The sequence below is a fragment of the Phocoena sinus genome, chromosome 7 (genome assembly GCF_008692025.1).
Source record: "Phocoena sinus isolate mPhoSin1 chromosome 7, mPhoSin1.pri, whole genome shotgun sequence".
Lineage (NCBI taxonomy): Eukaryota > Metazoa > Chordata > Mammalia > Artiodactyla > Phocoenidae > Phocoena > Phocoena sinus.
Window position 1 is genome coordinate 77,583,019 of NC_045769.1, and position 19,962 is coordinate 77,602,980.

Consider the following 19,962-nt stretch of genomic DNA (forward strand, 5'->3'; position numbering starts at 1 on the left):
ATATTAGATGCAAAAAGACTCTAGCAGAGTTTCTAAACAAGTATTAAAATGACCAACTGATCAGTAATTTGTATCACTTTACAGAAAAGATTTGACAGTAAATTACTGAGTCTATATGTGCATGCTACAGCATAGTATGTTCAGAGTCAAAAGATAAAGTAAAATGCAATTACCCTAAAAGACATTTCAAGATTCTCTCCACCCCAGATATCCATTCCTGCATCGTAAGTTCCTATCTCTTCAAAGTAGTTTCTGTCAATAGAAAATAGGCCACCAGCCATAGTAGGGGTCCTAGTTGAAAAAAAACAAAAAGAAAAGAATATCTTTTGAAAACAATGTGTGGAGTTTAATGAGACTACAACAAATATTTTTGAGACATTTTAAATTAAAAAAATAGTACTCAAAAATCTCAAACTGGAAACATAAAGCCAAGTTGTTAGAGGTTTTAAAATTAATAAATAGCATTTTATTTCACACTTTCTGTAAAACTAAATTTAGATTAGTCTATATTTTTCTTACAGGTGATCAAACAGATACAAGGAAGGAACACTGGCCACTTAAGACAGAGGCATATACATCCTTTCTGAAAGGCATAGTGAAGAGAAGTTAGTGCTCTTAGCACTATCCTTAAAGAGATGAACTGGTCATGAAACTACCAGTTGTCTTTTGTCACCTAATTATAAATTATTTGAATATGAACTCTAGAAATGTATGGAAGTGGTTTCTCTATGAAAAGACCTATAGCCTATTTAAATATGAAAAATATTAAATGCTATAAAATATTTACAGGCAATAAGTATCTAATGATAGTCACATAAGTATAAGTACCATAGAACGTTATATCTAATTGTTTACAGCTGTTTACCCAGTTAAAATGATAGAATGAATCATATAACCCTATGGATAAATATAAATCCTGTATGCTATTCACAGTTTTAGGACATTTGGCCAAGATCCAAAACCTTTTACTAGGAATAAATGCTTTTGGTTCTCATATTCAAACTTTCTCTAAGAAGTCAGGTGTTAAGTTTCAAAAAGAATAATTAATTTTTAATCTAAGAAGTTTCATTAAAATCAGTGGTTAATGTGTGAACCACACAAGTTTTCTGTATAAGCAGTGTGAATTGAAACTGAAAAAGAAAGTTCTAGTTGTTCACAAATGAATCTATACTAGCAATGATTATTTTTGAATAGAGGTTTTCAACCTTTGTAGCACATTAGCAGCACCTGAAGCACCTTTAAAAAATACATTTCCATGCTTGGGTGCCACTCTCTGCAGATTTAGATTTAATTGGCCAGGAGTGCGGCCAGATCTTTGATATTGTATAAAGTTCCCAGATGAGTCTACTGTGCTGCTAAAGATGAGAAACTGATCTAGTAACTTAGATTTGGAATGCTCATCCAGGTACAGTTGACCCTTGAACAACATGGATTTGAACCGCTCGGGTCCAGCTATATGCAGATATTTTTCAACAGTAACTACTACAATACTACACAACCCATGGTTGGTTGAATCCTCTGATGTGGAGAAACCTTGGATACCAAGGGCTGACTATAAATTATACTCAGATTAACTCCTGAGTTATTCAAGGGTAGTTTGAGATTGTTAGAAAACCAAATGTTCTATTTTTCTCAAAATTATATCCTCTTCTGCCACCGGATATGACCATGTCCTCTAACTGAGCAGTGTAGTTCATTGAAAAACTACCAAATAATATTGTACTTGGATATCTACCATATCACAGAGTTCTCTATTTCTCCCAGTGCTCTCACTGTTTTATACTCAGGTAATTAACTGTCCATCAGTTGGAGTAGCAGAGCCTCACTTGCTCTGAGTTGTTTTATTACTTTCGGTCTTGCTGGGTTCCTATCAAGAACAGTATCATTGACCTAACGAGTAATAGAGAGAAACACTAACAAAGCTAAGCAGATGGTAATTATGGAGTAGCCATGACCCTCACCTGATTGGGGTTTTGGAACTCCATGGAAATAACTGTATAAGGTATTACAGTGCTGAACAGTCTAATGAAATGAGGAACAGAAATTGCTGCAATTATCCTATGATAATGTAACCAGGTGCTTAAGAACGTTAAGGATGCATTTTTAACGATCAGAGTGCCTGTTCACTTATCTATTTACTAATAGGGAACTAATGCATTTAACTTAAATACATGTATTGACTTTCGTCTTACAGTTGGTGATAATTCCTACAAATATGTGAGAAATATATTATAAATGGCTACAATAAATTATATACTTAACCATAAAAATGACTCAAATAAGTTTTACTTTTAGTTGAAAAGTAACAAAAGCTTAAAAAACAATTGCTCAAAAAATTCCTGTATTTTCTGAAGACGGATGTTCCTAGGGAGAATTTTTTTGTGTGTATTTGCAATGTCAGTTAGCTCTCTCAAACAGTCCGGGGATGGTGCCTTAAATAATACCTACAGACACAGATAGTGTTGTATAGCATGTTCTGTTCTAAGTTAACTGCTTTGTAATGTCCCCCCATGAACTATTTACATATTCCTGTGCAGACCTTAAGTGTTCTGGGTACCTAGAAAATTAAAAACCTTGATTATAGTTGAGTTAGCTAAAATTGTCTTTTTAAGGTTGTGTCTCTGCAATGTCGGACCAACCAATTCCATCAATTTTATTGGGGAAAATATAATCAGCCCAATGGCTGAAAATATTACCTACCACCCAGTAAGTAGGTGAAGATGAATTAATAGAACTAAAGCACTTGGCACAGTGCCAAGTATAAATAGTATATAGTTAATAAGGCTGTCTTTTTAGTATATTTAATATAAATAGTTAATAAGGCTGGGTAATACATTTTTCTTGTTGTTGCTGATGTTAATCATTCAATCAAAATCTTAAGTGTCCTTCAATTAATTTTGGCTCCCCATATACATGTTGTCATTTTGGATTTCAAAATCATTTAAAAACACTTCAGATCCAAGAGGTTGAACTCTGCCTCTCTGAACACACCTTTTAATTTTTTAACCCCTCCTATTTCAATCCTATGGAAGTCACTTTTTATCCTTCATTGATGGTTATCATTCCTTAGCTACTCCATATTCTCACAGAATAACTCCCTGCAGAAATAGTTTGCTTCCCTCCTCCCACCCCCTCTCCAAGACCCTGCCATGTCAGCGAACACCTAGCTGAGCACCCTAGGTTCTCTGTCCTTGCCTGACTGACCCCATTCTCTTTTTATAAATATTGGTTCCTGGGTAAACTTACCCTTCTCATCTACCTCTGCTCCTAAGACCTAGAGAATCACTAAAAAAGTAATAAGCTGAGGTCATCTGGTCCTGCTACAAGTCCATGTTATTGACCCTCTGCTAGTCCAGAAAGACCTAACAATCCTTTTACCTCTATTTGTTCACCTATCTCATTTTTAACTGAATATTTTCCAAAGGTTTTGGACTATTCTCAAGAAGTTGAAGATTGAGGCAATGCATAAAATCTAAACTCTCTCAATCATGAACTCTAACCTCCCTCAATCTCTACGTTAATATGTGTATGTTTCTCAGGGCCTCTTCCTTCCTCTTGTCTCAGAGAAAAGAATGTCTCCTTTCCTCTCACTATGGGATAGCATTCATCCTTTTGCCCTCAGCCAGCTCTTTTCTAACTATAAGCATACTTTTTTTGTTTTTATTACCCCTTGATTTACTGAGATTTGCAGATATTGTGTATTTAACAAATTGAAGGTTTGTGGCAACTCTGAGTTGAGTAAGTCTATTGGCATCATTTTTCCCAAAGCATTTGCTTACTTCATGTCTCTGTGTCATTTTGGTAATTCCACACTATTTCAAACTTTTAAATTATTATTATATTTGTTGTGCTGATCTGTGGTCAGTGATCTTCGTTGTTAACTACTGTAGTTAGGTGCACCATGAACCACGCCCGTATAAAACAGTGAACCTAATCAATAAATGTTGTGTGTGTCCTTACTGCTACACCATCCGGCTGTTCCCCTGTCTCTCCTTTTCCTTGGGCCTCCCGATTCCCTGAGACCAATTAATAATCCTACGATGATCTCTAAGTGTTCAAGTGAAAGAAAATGTCCTACATCTCTCACTTTAAATCAAAAGCTAGAAATGATTAAGCTTAGTGAGGAAGGCGTGTTGAAAATCGAAATAGGCCTAAAGCTAGGCCTCTTGTGCCAAACAGCCAAGTTGTGAATGCAAATGGCAAGTTCTCGAAGGAAATTAAAAGTGCTACTCCAGTAAACACATGAATAGTAAGAAAGCAAAACAGCCTTATTGCTGATATGGAGAAAGTTTGAGTGATCTGGATAGAAGATCAAACCAGGGCTTCCCTGGTGGCGCAGTGGTTGAGAGTCCGCCTGCCGATGCAGGGGACGCGGGTTCGTGCCCCGGTCCAGGAAGATCCCACATGCCACAGAGCGGCTGGGCCCGTGAGCCATGGCCGCTGAGCCTGCGCGTCCGGAGCCTGTGCTCCGCAACTGGAGAGGCCACAGCAGTGAGAGGCCCATGTACCACAAAGAAAAAAAAAAAAAGAAGATTAAACCAGCTACAAAATTCTCTTAAACCCAAGCCTAATCTAGTGCAAGGCCCTAACTCTCTTCAATTCTATGAAGGCTGAGAGAGGTGAGAAAGCTGCAGAAGAATGCTTCTAAAGCTAGAAGAGGTTGGTTTATTAGGTTTAAGGAAAGAAGTTGTCTCTATAACATAAACCTGCAAGGTGAAGCAGCAAGTGCTGATGTACAAGCTGCAAATTATCCAGAAATCTAGCTATTATTGAAGTTGCCTATACTAAAACACAGGTTTTCAATGTAGATGAGACAGCCCTATATTGGAAGAAAATGCCATCTTAAGACTTTCATAGTTAGAGAGGAGAAGTCAATGCCTGACTTTCAAAGCTTCAAAGGATAGGCTGACTCTCCTGTTAGGGGTTAAGGAAACTGGTGACTTTAAGTTGAAGCCAATGCTAATTTACCATTCTGAAAATCCCAGGGCCCTTAAGAATTGTGCTACATCTACTCCACCTTTGCACTATAAATAGAACAACAGAGCCTGGATGATAGCAAATCTCTTTACAACATGGTTTACTGAATGTTTTAAGCCCACTGTTGAGACCTACTAAGGTGAACCTGGTCACCTTAGTGCTCTAATGGAGATGTACAACAAGATAAATGATGTTTTCATGCCTGCTAACACAACATCCATTCTGCAGCCCACGGATCAAGGAGTAATTTTGACTTTCAATTATTATTCTTTAAGAAACCCATTTCATTAGGCTATAGCTGCCATAGATAGTGATTCCTCTGATGGATCTGGGCAAAGTTAATTGAAAACTCTCTGGAAAGGATTCACTCTTCTAGATGCGATTAAGAACATTCATGATTCATGGGAAGAGGTCATAATATCAACATTAATAGGAATTTGGAAGAAGTTGATTCCAACCTTCAAGGATGACTTTGGGGGGTTCAAGACTTCAGTGCAGGATGTAACTGCAGATGTGGTGGAACTAGCAAGAGAACTAGAATTAGAGATAGAGCCTGAAGATGTGACTGAATTGCTGCAATCTCATAACAAACCTTTAACAGATGTGGAGTTGCTTCTTATGAATGAGCAAAGGAAACAGTTTATTGAGATGGAATCTACTCCTGGTGAAGAGTCTGTGAAAACTGGGAAATGACAACAAAGGATTTAGAATATTACATAAATTTAGTTGATATAGCAGTGGCAGGATTTGAGAGGACTGACTCCAATTTTGAAAGAAGTCCTATGGATAAAATACTATCTAACAACATTGCATGCTACAGAGAAATAATTTGTGAAAGGAAGAGTCAATCGATGGGGTAAACTTTACTGTCGCTTATTTTATGAAAATCCCACAGTCAGTAGGCATCAACACTGAGGCAAGACCCTTCACCACCAAAAGATTATGACTTACTGTATGCTCAGATAATGGCTAGCATTTTTTAGCAAGTATTTTTTACCTAAGGTATGTATATTTTTTAGACACAATGCTTTTGCACACTTAAAAGACTACAGCATAATGTAAACATAACTTTTAAATGCACCAGGAAACCAAAAATTTGTGTGACTTGCTTTATTGTGATATTTGGCTTTATTGCAGTGGTCTGGAACCAAACCCACAGTCTCTGAGCTATGCCTGTACTCTTTCAGCTACCTGTTCATTGACTATTACATTTGTGTTTTATGTGTTTGATTTCTAGATTGTCCCCTTGAGCTTACAAAACTGCTCATCTAAGTTCTACCCTAAACCATAATACATCTTCACTCCATCCTACTACTCATTCAAACCAGGGACATATATTTTCTATTCCCTTCACTGGTGACCGTATTGAAAGGATACTTTCTAACATACTCCCTCAACTCCTCTTGACCTTCTCACTAGAATCTGGATCTTGCTCCCATCTCTATAATAACCTCTTTCTGAAAGGGCCCATTGATGATGAACTTCAACAGCCTTTCCCTGCCTTCTTCCTTTGAAAGCATTTAACACAATTTACCAACCTCCGTGCTTAAATTCTTTTCACTTCTGACTCCCATTGCATTGTTCTAGAGAGGTTTTTCCTTCTATCAGTTTAAATATTTATTTTATGATGCTTATTGATTCCCCTTCCTCTTCCTTTCCCTTGCTGGCTATCAGATCTCAGTCAAGCTTTTAGTTTCACATCTGTGACATGAGTATAATATACCATTACAGTATTGTTTTGCAGACATATGTGCTTAATAATTATCTTATTTTCCCCAAAATGTAGTCTTCTCAAGGGTCTCTCAGTGGCACTTTTCTCTTTCTCTTTACCTGTATCAGGTCATCGGTCATATGCCTTTAACCATCACCTCTATGAGGATGACTCCTGATCTCTGTTGTCTTTTCTCTCTTCCTTCCTCTGCATTGGTTGTGCTTTTCTAAGTACTCACTAGGTGTTCACTTAAAAAACTCCTTCTGACTCTGCTCAGTGTATGTAACATAGAACTGAGAGTGTGCTACCACATCTGTTTCTCTTTCAAAGTCCTCTATTTTTTTCTAGTGTCCTAAGACTTCATTCATCAGACCTTATTTCATCAAACCACCTTCCAGCACCTTTTTCTTTTTTGCCTCATTCGGTCATTTCCCAAATACTTCCTTTTTTTTTTCTTAAGTATTTTTGACACTTATCTCTGTTATCAGGGTCACTTTCCAGTTTTAGTCCTTTTATTTCTAACCATTTGTTAATGGAACTCTCATGCTTCCAGAGTCTGCTACTTCTAAAATTTATCCTACAAATCACAGCCAGATTAGTTTCTCTAAATCAGAATTCCTCTAAAACTGTTGACCAGATGTTTCAAAACCTATTTTAATAAATGCCAGCTTTTTAGGGCTTCCCTGGTGGCGCAGTGGTTGAGAATCTGCCTACCAGTGCAAGGGACATGAGTTCAAGCCCTGGTCTGGGAAGATCCCACATGCCGCAGAGCAACTAGGCCCGTGAGCCACAACTACTGAGCCTGCGCATCTGGAGCCTGTGCTCCGCAACGAGAGGCTGTGACAGTGAAAGGCCCGCGCACCGCGATGAAGAGTGGCCCCCGCTCGCCGCAACTAGAGAGAGCCCGCGCACAAAAACGAAGACCCAACACAGCCAAAAATAAATAAGTAAATTTATAAAAAATGAAATAAAATAAAAAAAATAAATTCCAGCTTTTTATCTTGGCAGCAGGGATCTGGACCGACCCAATGAGCTCCTCCATTCCCTTTAACTATTTATCTGTACTTAAAGTGTTTAGTTATACCAGTAAATGCTTCACACTTCTTGGTGCATTTTTTCACATCAATTTGCCACTTGAACTTTCCTTTGTAAACTCCCCTTATATGATCATACCTGCTCCATTCTTAAGTCAATGCAAAGTTGATATATTCCATACAGGCTGGCCTTAGTACAAGCCTCTTCCCTCCAGTTTGGTTGTACTCTTTCCCTTCTACCTTGTACTATAGCACTCTGTTTCTCTCAAGGCAATTGTCACTTCTTATTGTGTATTATGAGTACTCAGTATTTGACTTCCGTATTTGAAAGTCAAAATTACCTGCAATTTTATTTCTGAAATTGCAAAAAATTCTTTGCTTACATCTGCTAAATTGATAATAAAGATGCCTTCATTAATTCTAGGGTGTTTAAAGACCTTATCCTCTACTTAGAGTTCTGGGGATTGAGTTTGATAGTATATTAGAATTACAGATATAAAGGTTTATGACAATGCAGAGTAGTAAAGAACTCAAAAAGTAAGTATTTGACATGGAAAAATACTGAAGCTTTTCAGCAGAACTTGATAAGTCCAAAGAAATTGTGATAGAATACATTTGATTATTCAGTAATGCTAAAATGCAAGGCCTGTATTTTCTCCAATAAGACAATATATCCCATACTTCACACTGGGATAACCACCACGTGTGTGAAAAGCAGGTAGACAATAAAGACACTCTAAGAGGCAGCCAATTAGTTTTTAGGAGTATAGACTTTGTATCTAGATTGACTGGGTTCAAAACTCAGTCCCACAGTGTGACCTTCAGCAAGTCACTTAAACTCTATGCTCTAATTTGATCGTCTATAAAATGGGGAAATATGTTTTGTTTTGTTTTTTTTTTGCGGTACGCGGGCCTCTCACTGTTGTGGCCTCTCCCGTTGCGGAGCACAGGCTCCGGACGCACAGGCTCAGCAGCCATGGCTCACAGGCCCAGCCGCTCTGCGGCATGTGGGATCTTCCCGGACCGGGGCACGAACCTGTGTCCCTTGCATCGGCAGGCGGACTCTCAACCACTGCGCTACCAGGGAAGCCCGGGAAATACGTTTTAATGTAATACTTTTAGAATAGTATCAACACAAAGCAAGTACTGCACATTTAAATACTAATTTTAAGGAAGAAGAGGAAAACATCTGTTTATCAAGATTATAATCAAGAAACACAAATACCATATGCTAACACATATATATGGAATCTAAGGAAAAAAAATGTCATGAAGAACCTAGTAAGGTAAGACGGGAATAAAGACACAGACCTACTAGAGAATGGACTTGAGGATATGGGGAGGGGGAGGGGGAAGGGTAAGTTGTGACAAAGTGAGAGAGTGGCATGGTCATATATACACTACCAAATGTAAAATAGATAGCTAGTGGGAAGCAGCTGCATAGCACAGGGAGATCAGCTCGGTGCTTTGTGACCACCTAGAGGGGTGGGATAGGGAGGGTGGGAGTGAGGGAGATGCAAGAGGGAAGAGATATGGGAACATATGTATATGTATAACTGATTCACTTTGTTATAAAGCAGAAACTAACACACCATTGTAAAGCAATTATACTCCAATAAAGATGTTTAAAAAATAAATAAATAAAAATAATAAAAATAAAAGCTAATGGAGCCATGAATAAAAATATCAGTAACATTATGAATAGTAATAATATAAAAAAGATTATAATCAGCTTTATCTTATTGTTTTCAGAGTCTAATCAATTTTCAACAGAATTGTAATATTTTAGAGCTTTAAAAGCCCTACAGATTTGGTCAACCAAATTTAACTGCAATGTATTTAAATGACTTGTTCAAGGACCCCCCCAGGTAGTTAGTGGTCCAGTTAGGAAAACAATTTCTTTCTACATATAAATTATCTATCTATTTATCTATCTAATCATCTGCCAATCCATTATCTCTCAATTTATCCTTATAACTCACACAACAAAAGATTTGAGGTAGCTAATTCAAAATACACTTTTTCTGATTTCAAGCTCCAAATTTATGTACCACGTTTTCCTATGAATGTTAGTACTGCTCTTCAAATCAATTTCTTTTAAAGTTATTGAAACATCATTTCTTCTCACTAATCCTTTGATGTATCAGGATTCTATTCAATCTTACTTGGCAAATAACCAAGATCTCTGGAGAAAAAGTGTAAAGAAGATTTGTGAGACCATAGCTCAACTTTAGGCTGTTATTTGAAACAGTCAAATTACACAATACCTAGACTGTTAATGTTTAGCTCTGTATTAATAACATTTCTCATATATTATAAACCATGATAAAGAAAAATGATAAGCATAAATTTTATTATTTACACAAATGTGAGGCAAATAGTTGAAATGTTTCCATAATTTTGATTTTTTCAAATCATAAAATACAATGACTTCACTTTGTTAACCTCTGTGAAGGTTTAGAACCCAAAGGAAAATTAGACGCTGTGAGTATCTCCCTGTCCTTCCATATTCTGTCAAGTATACTCAGTATAGAAAACGGAAGAAAGGAATCAAAGGCATAGCCATCCTTTTACTAGAGTAATGAATAATTGCATGTTGAATGTAATTAAGTTTTTTTCAGAGAAAAAAATGGGAAGTTTAGTGGAATACTGCACACCACAACACTCATTTGAACATATGCTGAGTAAGGAGATGCAGATTTTGGTAGAGAAGAAACTGTTACTTTAAAAGTTTATGCTGACTTAGGCTCTGAGAAAGGGAAGCTTGCTCAAATCCTGTAGAGTTTATGGAACACAGTTTCAAAGCTATTTTTATTTTTTCTTTATTTTACTTTTTTAGGTTTTGACAAGGTTTAACTTACTTTTCTTTTTTTGAATTTTATTTTATTTTATAGAGCAGGTTCTTATTAGTTATGTATTTTATATATATAAGTGTATATATGTCAACCCCAACCTCCCAATTTATCCCACCACCATCACCCAGGCCCCACCTTGGTATCCATACATTTGTTCCCTACATCTGCTTCTCTAATTCTGCCTTGCAAACCGGTTCATCTGTAGCATTTTTCTAGATTCCACATATATGCGTTAATATATGATATTTGTTTTTCTCTTTCCAACTTACTTCACTCTGTATGACATTCTCTAGGTCCATCCACGTCTGTACAGAAAAAACAATTTCATTCCTTTTTATGGTTGAGTAATACTCCATGGTATGTGGGTACCACATCATCTTTATCCATTCCTCTGTTTTTGGACATTTAGGTCGTGTCCATGTCCTGGCTACTGTAAATAGTGAACACTGGGGTAAATGTGTCATTTTGAATTATGGTTTTCTCTGGGTATATGCCCAGTAGTGGGATTACTGGGTCATATGGTAGCTCTATTTTTACTTTTTTAAGGAACCTCCATACTGTTCTCCATAGTGGCTGTATCAATGTACATTCCCACCAACAGTGCAAGTGGGTTCCCTTTTCTCCACATCCTCTCCAGCATTTGCTGTTTGGAGATTTTCTGATGAGGCCCTTTCTAACTGGTGTGAGGTGATACCTCATTGTAGTTTTGATTTTCATTTCTCTAATAATTAGTGATGTTGAGCATTTTTTCATGTGTTTGTTGGCCACCTGTATGTCTTCTTTGAAGTAATGTCTATTAAGGTCTTCTGTCCATTTTTTGATTTGCTTTTTTTTTTTAATCAAAGCTACTTTAAAAAATTTTTATTTTCTAACATCGTTATTGGAGTATAATTGCTTTTCAATGGTGTGTTAGTTTCTGCTTTATAACAAAGTGAATCAGCTATACATACACATATTTCCCCATATCTCCTCCCTCTAGCATCTCCCCTCCCACGCTCCCTATCCCACCCCTTTAGGTGGTCACAAAGCACCGAGCTGATCTCCCTGTGCTATGCACCTGCTTCCCACTAGCTATTTATTTTACATTTGTTAGCATATACATGTCACTGCTACTCTCTCACTTCATTTCAGCTTACCCTTCCCCCTCCCCGTGTCCTCAAGTCCATTCTCTACATCTGCGTCTCTATTCCTGTCCTGCCCTTAGGTTCATTAGAACCATTTTTTTAAAAATTTTAGATTCCATATATATGTGTTAGCATTCAATATTTGTTTTTCTCTTTCTGACTTACTTCACTGGGTATGACAGACTCTAGGTCCATCCACCTCATTACAAATAACTCAATTTCGTTTCTTTTTATGGTTGAGTAATATTCCATTGTATATATGTGCCACATCTTCTATATCCATTTCTCTGTTGACGGACATTTAGGTTGCATCCATGTCCTGGCTATTGTAAATATAGCTGCAATGAACATTGTGGTACATTACTCTTTCTGAATTATGGTTTTCTCAGGGTATATGCTCACAAGTGGGATTGCTGGGTCGTATGGTAGTTCTAGTTTTAGTTTTTTAAGGAAGCTCCATACTGTTCTCCATAGTGGCTGTATCAATTTACATTCCCACCAACACAGCAAGAGGGTTCCCTTTTCTCCACACCCTCTCCAGCATTTATTCTTTGAAGATTTTTTGATGATGGCTATTCTGACTGGTGTGAGGTGATACCTCACTGCAGTTCTGATCTGCATTTCTCTAATGATTAGTGATGTTGAGCATCCTTTCATGTATTTGTTGGCAATCTGTATATCTTCTCTGGAGAAATGTCTATTTAGATCTTCTGCCCATTTTTAGACTGGGTTGTTTGTTTTTTTGATATTCAGCTGCATAAGTTGCTTGTAAATTTTGGAGATTAACCCTTTTTCAGTTTCTTCATTCGGAAATATTTTCTCCCATTCAGATGGTTGTCTTTTCATCTTGATTATGGTTTCCTTTGCTGTACAAAAGCTCTTGTTTGCTTAGGTCCCATTTGTTTTTTGTTTTTATTTCCATTTCTCTAGAAGATGGGTCAAAAAGGATCTTGCTGTGATTTATGTCATAGAGCATTCTGCCTATGTTTTCCTCTAAGAGTTTTATAGTGTCTGGCCTTAAATTTGGGTCTTTAATCCATTTTAAGTTTATTTTTCTGTATGGTGTTAGGGAGTGTTCTAATTTCATTGTTTTACATGTAACTGTCCAGTTTTCCCAGCACCACTTATTGAGGAGGCTGCCTTTTCTCTACTGTATATTCTTGTATCCTTTATCAAAGATAAGGTGACCATATGCATGTGGGTTTATCTCTGGACTTTCTATCCTGTTCCATTGATCTATATTTCTGTTTTTGTGCCAGTACCATACTGTCTTGATTACTGTAGCTTAGTAGTACAGTCTGAAGTCTGGGAGCCTGATTCCTCCAGCTCCGTTTTTCTTTCTCAAGATTGCTTTGGCTATTTGAGGTTTTTGTGTTTCCAAACAAATTGTGAAATATTTTGTTCTAGTTTTGTGAAAAATGCCATTGGTAGTTTGATAGGGATTGCATTGAATCAGTAGATTGCTTTGGGTAGTAGTGTCATTTTCACAATGTTGATTCTTCCAATCTAGGAACGTGGTATATCTCTCCATCTATTTGTATCATGTTTAATTTCTTTCATTAGTGTCTTATAGTTTTCTGCATACAGGTCTTTTGTAACCTTAGGTAGGTTTATTCCTAGGTATTTTATTCTTTTTTGCTGCAATGGTACATGGGAGTGTTTCCCTAATTTCTCTTTCAGATTTTCCATCATTAGTGTCTAGGAATGCAAGAGATTTCTGTGTATTAATTTTGCATTCTGCTACTTTACCAAATTCATTGATTAGCTTTAGTAGTTTTCTGGTAGTGTCTTTAGGATTCTGTATGTATAGTACCATATCATCGGCCAACAATGACAACTTTACTTCTACTTTTCTGATTTGGATTCCTTTTATTTCTTTTTCTTCTCTGATTGCTGTGGCTAAAACTTCCAAAACTATGTTGAATAACAGCGGTGAGAGTGGACAACATTGTCTTGTTCCTATCTTAGAGGAAATGGTTTCAGTTTTTCATCACTGAGAATGATGTTGGCCATGTGTTTGTCATATATGGCCTTTATTATGTTGAGCTAAGTTCCCTCTATGCCTACTTTCTGGTGGGTTTTTTATCATAAATGGGCAATGAATTTTGTCAAAAGCTTTTTCTGCATCTACTGAGATGATCATATGGTTTTTATCCTTCGATTTGTTAATAAGGTGTATCACATTGATTGATTTGCACATATTGAAGAATCCTTGCATTCCTGGGATAAACCCCACTTGATCATGGTGTATTATGCTTTTAATGTGCTGTTGGATTCTGTTTGCTAGTATTTTGTTGAGGAATTTTGCATTTATGTTCATCAGTGATATTGGCCTGTAGTTTTCTCTTTTTGTGACATCTTTGTCTGATTTTGGTATCAGGGTGATGGTGGCCTCGTAGAATGAGTTTGGGAGTGATCCTCCCTCTGCTATATTTTGGAAGAGTTTGAGAAGGATAGGTGTTAGCTCTTCTCTAAATGTTTGATAGAATTTGCCTGTGAAGCCATCTGGTCCTGGGCTTTTGTTTGTTGGAAGATTTTTAGTCACAGTGTCAATTTCAGTGCTTGTGAGTGGTTTGTTTATATTTTCTATTTCTTCCTGGCTCAGTCTCGGAAGGTTATGCTTTTCTAAGAATTTGCCCATTTCTTCCAGGTTGTCCATTTTATTGGCATAGAATTGTTTGTAGTAATCTCTCATGCTCCTTTGTATTTCTTCAGTGCCAGTTGTTACTTCTCCTTTTCCATTTCTAATTCTATTGATTTGAGTTTTCTCCCCTTTTTTCTTGATGAGTTTGGCTAATGGTTTATTGATTTTGTTTATCTTCTCAAAGAACCAGCCTTTAGTTTTATTGATCTTTACTATTGTTTCCTTCATTTTTCATTTATTTTTGATCTGATCTTTATGATTTCTTTTCTCTGCTAATTTTCGGGTTTTTTTGTTCACCTTTCTCTAATTGCTTTAGGTGTAAGGTTAGGTTGTTTATTTGAGATGTTTCTCATTTCTTGAGGTAGGATTTTATTGCTATAATCTTACTTCTTAGAACTGCTGTTGCTGCATCCCATGGGTATTGGGTCATCGTGTTTTCATTTTCATTTGTTTTTAGGTATTTTTTAGTTTCCTCTGATTTCTTCAGCAATCTGTTGGTTATTTAGTAGTGTATTGTTTAGCCTCCATGTATTGTTATTTGTTACAGATTTTTTCCCATAATTGATATCGAGTCTCATAACGTTGTTTTTGGCAAAGATACTTGATACTATTTCAATCTTCTTAAATTTCGCAAGGCTTTATTCGTGACCCAAGATATGATCTATCCTGGAAAATGGTGTATGAGCACTTGAGAAGAAAGTGTATTCTGTTGTGTTGGGATGGAATGTCCTTTAAATATCAATTAAGTCAACCTTGTTTAATGTATCATTTAATGCCTGTGTTTCCTTATTTGTTTTCATTTAGGATGGTCTGCCCATTGGTGAACGTGGGGTGTTAAAGTCCCCTACTATGATTGTGTTCCTGTCGATTTCCCCTTTTATGGCTGTTAGCATTTGCCTTACGTATTGAGGTGCTCTTTTATTGGGTGAATAAATATTTACAGTTGTTATATCTTCTTCTTGGATTGATCCCTTGATCATTATGTAGTGTCCTTCCTTGTCTCTTGTAATAGTCTTTATTTTAAACACTATTTTGACTTTGAGAATTGTCTATGAGAACTGCTACTCCAGGTTTCTTTTGATTTCCATTTGCATGGAATATCATTTTCCATCCCCTCGTGTTCCGTCTGTATGTGTCTCTAGGTCTGAAATGGGTCTGTTTTAGACAGCATATATACTGGTCTTGTTTTTGTATCAATTCAGCCAGTCTATGTCTTTTGGTTGGAACATTTACATTTAAGGTAGTTATCAATATGTATGTTCCTATTACCATTTTCTAAATTGTTTTGGGTTTATTATTGTAGGTCTTTTCCTTCTCTTGTGTTTCCTGCCTAGAGAAGTTCCTTTAGCATTTGTTGTAAAGCTGGTTTGGTGGTGCTGAATTCTCTTAGCTTTTGCTTGTCTATAAAAGTTTTGATTTCTCTGTCGAATCTGAATGAGATCGTTGCTGGGCAGAGCAATTTTGATTGTAGGTTTTTCTCTTTCATCACTTTAAATATGTCCTGCCACTCCTTCTGGCTTGCACAGTTTCTTCTGAAAGATCAGCTGTTAACCTTATGGGGATTCCCTTGGATGTTATTTGTTGTTTTTTCCTTCTTTTTTTTTTTTTTTTTTTTGAGTTTCCTTGCTGCTTTTAATGTATTTTCTTTGTATTTAATTTTTGATAGTTTGATTAATATGTGTCTGGGCATGTTTCTCCTTGGTTTTATCCTGTATTGGATTCTCTGCTCTTCCTATACTTGATTCACTATTTCCTTCCCATATTAGGGAAGTTTTCAACTATTATCTCTTCAAATTTTTTCTCAGTCCCTTTCTTTTTCTCTTCTTCTTCTGGAACCCCTATAATTCGAATGTTGGTGTATTTAATGTTGTCCCAAAGGTCTCTGAAACTGTCCTCAATTCTTTTCATTCCTTTTTCTTTATTCTGCTCTGCAGTAGTTATTTCCACTATTTTATCTTCCAGGCCACTTATCTGTTCTTCTGCCTCAGTTATTCTGCTACTGATTCCTTCTAGAGAATTTTTAATTTCATTTTTTGTGTTGTTCATCATTGTTTGTTTGCTCTTTAGTTCTTCTAGGTCCTTGTTAAACGGTTCTTGTATTTTCTCCATTCTGTTTGCCAGATTTTTTTATCATCTTTACTATCATTACTCTGAATTCTTTTTCAGGTAGATTGCCTATTTCCTGTTCATGTTTGGTCTGGTGGGTTTTTACCTTGCTTCATGTGCTGTGTGTTTCTCTGTCTTATCATTTTGCTTAACTCACTGTTTTTGGGGTCTCCTTTTTGCAGGCTGCAGGTTTGTAGTTCCCGTTGTTTTTGGTGTCTGCCCCCAGTGGCTAAGGTTGGTTCAGTGGGTTGTGTAGGCTTCCTGGTGGAGGGGACTGCTACCTGTGTTCTGGTTGGTGGGGCTGAATCTTGTCTTTCTGGTGGGCAAACCGCGTCCGGTGGTATGTTTTGGGGTGTTTGTGACCTTATTATGATTTTAGGCAGCCTCTCTGCTAATGGGTGGGGTTATGTTCCTGTCTTGCTAGTTGTTTGGCATAAGGTGTCCAGCACTGTAGCTTACTGGTTGTTGAGTGGAGCTGGGTCTTAGCGTTGAGATGGAGATCTCTCAGAGAACTTCAGCCATTTGATATTACGTGGAGCCAGGGGGTGTCTGGTGGACCAATGTTCTGAACTTGGCTCTCCCTCCTCAGAGGCACAGGCCTGACACCCAGCCGGAGCACCAAGACCCTGTCAGCCACACGGCTGCTAGTGTTGGAGGGTCTCCTGCAGAGGTGGGGGTTGGCTGTGGTGTACCACGGGGACAAGGACACTGGCAGCAGAAGTTCTGGGAAGTACTCCTTGGCATGAGCCCTCCCAGAGTCTGCCATTAGCCCCCTCAGACCTAGGTTTTTGTTTTATGGGATAAAATTTTCAACATGTAGTTAAAGCTGGTCTTCCTAAAGCCAGGCTGCCTGCAGCAGCAAGTTTTTCCAGTCCCTCTTCCAAGCCTAATAAAAGCTATTTTTAAGTTCTGCTTAGTATGGGCAAGTGGCTCGTTTTTCTGCCAAAGAATCCATTTACCAAGAAATACTGGAATCAAATACCTTAACCTGTGCTTAAAGACCTATATTACCAAAAAAGGAATAGCTATTTTTTCCTTTTTCCTTAATCCTTTTTCCTAATCCTCACCACCTGATAAAACTCTAAGCTTCCAAAGAGAATGTATAGTAAATGGTGCAAATTTTAATCTTTCCTTTTGCTTTCATTTAATGCTTCAGAGGGGTCAAAATAACAACGGGGCCAGATGTTTTTAAATGTTTTTGTTAATGTGATACAATTATTCTGTATATAAATGTGATATTTAGTTCATCACCCTGTAATCTTTCTATACCACTCCTGTTTTCTTCTCCTCTCAACAGACTGCTAGGAACGTCTTGTAAATTATCTTCTAAACCATTAGGAAGTAATATACTGTAAATGTACTATTTTCTCCAAGGAATACAGATTTAAAGATTCCACTTGAGGTAGAATTTTTCCTTTTCTCAAAGTCAACATATATTAGATTTTAACACAAGTAGGGTTGAATGTTGGACTGTTGAACATTCTGAAGTCCTTTCAAAGTCTGTTCTATGCACAGCCTTGACCTTACCCTGTGCTGTTGCTTTAGTATCTCCTATTGTAAAGAAGTGTCTCACAGGCTTTATCTGTTTCTGCTTTCTTTCCTCCAATTTAAAAGTGTATTTTCATTGGACTGAGGAAAATACAATAAAGAAAACCTGATAGATAAAAATTAATATATTACTAGTTGCTATTACAGAATTAGAAATATTGTCATATTTGTATAAGATTTTACAGAATAAACTAGGTGATTTTCATTTATTATACTTCCTAGAGGAACTATAAATTGGAGTCAGTAATGATTTGGGGGGAGAAAATCAAATTGGCAAAAGTTATACAAGAATACTAAAACAAATTTCATATTGCTTGATTGCATAATTCTAAAGAGACTACATTATTGCAAAAACTGTGGATCACAGACATACATGGCAAAAACATAAAGTGTAAAACTCTTAGTTGACTTTAGACTATTAAAAATAGAGACAGGGCTTAAGAAAAAATTTAGATATTAACCACCATTAAAATTTTTATTTGTGATAAAATGTTAATGGCATAGAAAAATACTAATGATATATCAATTTTTAGATTGTGTGGAAATGTATCTGGAAAGAAATGTTCTGGAAGTAAATATAACAAAATACTAAAAGAACTGGTTCATTGGTGTTCTGCTTCTTTAAACTTATAGATACTCATCACGTTTATTTTTCAATGCATATATCTGTTACTTATATTACCAGAAATAAATTTAAAATAACTATTTTCAAATAGTTTCAAATTGCATTTAATATTTTATAGCACTTCACCAGTTAAGCAAGGCAGGGGGAATAATTTTCCACTTTATAGTTGAGAAGAATTGGGTAAATTCCCAATAGGAGGAGTTTGAAATAAAACCCAGATCCTCCAAAGCCAGCTTTAATGCTTCTTCTATGATATCATACTAGAAGGATACAGGAAATAATATATGTGAATATTCTATGAGTTTTTCCCAATGATTATAATCCAAGTTGTTATTAATACCATTGTTTAATTTATTTGATCTTCTTTATAAATTCCTAATTCCAATTGAGAGAAAAATAAATGTATGAGATCAGACAAATGTTAATAAAAATGGATACCAAAGTCAAATGGGTCAGAAGTAAAAACTCATAATTATCAATACATCTATGTTTAATTTATTATGCTAGCATGGATTAGAAGAAAATCTAAAACTCTTTTGTTTTACTTTAGAAAAATACTGAACATGGTACTCAACGTAAGAAAGAGGGGAGTCATACTGAGAATATTAATAATGACTAAATGTGAAAAAAGTCCATAAGGTAAGACACAAAGGGTAAAGAAAGATAAATAGACTTGATAAATAACTCATAGGCTTTTAATTAAGTAATCTATTTCAATCAGTGAGAAATTAAAGTAGAGACTAATACTTATATAACTATTTATTTAGGGTTACTTACAGAGCATAATTAGGAGACTAATGCCATCAATAAGATTAAAGAGCCAGGTTCTTTTCCAGAAGCACACACCACTCTATCAGTTGACACAATTTAACTCCTGTACATCCACTTGGTAGCCAGTTGTCCTGGCCTCTTCCCCTTATCCAGCAGACTTACAGCTAGTGTCAGATAGTGAGCAACTTTAGTGCAGAGATAGCTCTATTCAGCTTTGCATGTGTAGAACCTAACACAGTGCTCAACAGTGTTTGCGTATGTGTTTTTTCATGTGGAAAAACATGCAAAACTAAACTATTGCTCATTTCAACAGCCTGAACCAAATCAACTGAACAGTTATATTTATTATATAGAAAAAATGCATACTACACCCCCAAACTAATTAAATGATTTGGGAGATTATCTGCACTACCAGATAACTTATGCTACCAGTTAAAATATCTCATTTTTAAAATGCTGGTAATTTTAATAAGTGCAAAACATTATGTAGGCGAAAGAAAACACATCAACAGAGCATATTTGACACACAGCCTCTTGGTCTATGACCCCTGGTTTAACGATTTGATT

At 36.4% G+C, this 19,962-nt stretch overlaps 1 protein-coding gene across 4 annotated transcripts in view; it reads right to left on the reverse strand.

The window, feature by feature from the left end:
* GALNT13 (polypeptide N-acetylgalactosaminyltransferase 13) overlaps window positions 1–19,962 on the reverse strand; it is a 559,171-nt gene that overhangs the window by 197,890 nt on the left and 341,319 nt on the right. For all 4 annotated transcript variants that reach the window (XM_032638559.1, XM_032638557.1, XM_032638558.1 and 1 more), the window contains exon 8: window positions 174–291. In XM_032638559.1, coding sequence (XP_032494450.1) covers window positions 174–291 — 118 coding nt within the window. The remainder of the gene's footprint in view (window positions 1–173; window positions 292–19,962) is intronic.